The following is a 785-nucleotide window of genomic DNA, read 5'->3' as shown; positions in this document are numbered from 1 at the left end:
GCACTGAAGAACAGCGGATAAAATATAAATATTTTAAACAAAAAGATAAACTTAAAAAGCTGTGGCTTCCTTTAGGTCAGTATATACAACAGAAACAAAAAGGGGGCGATGAATATGCTAAAAAGCATGATAGGCCTACACCCAATCTTGTTCAGCCCTGAGGTGTACAGACACCACAACAGCTAAACCTTTCTTTCTATCAAATACTCAATTTTTTACTTCTATATATACATGTATATATGTATATATATATATATATATATCTTGTTTATTTATTTATGCATGTGTTTGTTTGTTGCTGTATATTATGCATTCATTCATTTGTCTTTTATAAGAATGCACACGTATATATCTACTTAGATATATATAAATATAAATAAGTATATTATATATATTTTATTATTATATATATATATAATATAGACGTAGGGTTTAGGGTTTAGGGCCCCGCACCGCGTTGCTGTTAGCATGCGGTGTTTGTCTTAGGGTTTACGGTTTAGGGTTTAGGGTTTAGGGTTTAGAACAAGTTGCAGTTTTATTTGTTTATAAAAAGCTCACAAAAGAAGAAGAATAATAATTATATATAATTATTATTATTATTATTTCTACTGCTGATCTTTTAATAATTATTATTATTACTATCATTCTCATTAATATTATATTGTTATACATACAACAATAACAATAAGTATAATTATAACAATAACAATAATTATTGTAATAATAACAACAATTATTATTATTATATATTTACAGAACTACAGACAAAACCAAATGAAGTGTCT

The 785-nt window shown here is 26.2% G+C and overlaps 1 protein-coding gene across 1 annotated transcript in view; it reads left to right on the top strand.

Annotated features, from left to right (window-relative positions):
- Window positions 1-574, top strand: part of EAH_00037140 (PPR repeat-containing protein, putative) — a gene marked incomplete at both ends in the record, with an annotated part of 5,609 nt that extends 5,035 nt beyond the window's left edge. The window contains one exon of the mRNA XM_013395564.1: window positions 522-574. Within this exon, the coding sequence (XP_013251018.1) occupies window positions 522-574 (53 nt within the window). The remainder of the gene's footprint in view (window positions 1-521) is intronic.
- Between the last annotated feature and the right edge of the window lie 211 nt (window positions 575-785).

Source organism: Eimeria acervulina, genomic scaffold (assembly GCF_000499425.1).
Source record: "Eimeria acervulina Houghton genomic scaffold, Eah_scaff408, whole genome shotgun sequence".
In the NCBI taxonomy this organism is placed as follows: domain Eukaryota; phylum Apicomplexa; class Conoidasida; order Eucoccidiorida; family Eimeriidae; genus Eimeria; species Eimeria acervulina.
This window is presented reverse-complemented; position numbering and strand designations above follow the sequence as displayed.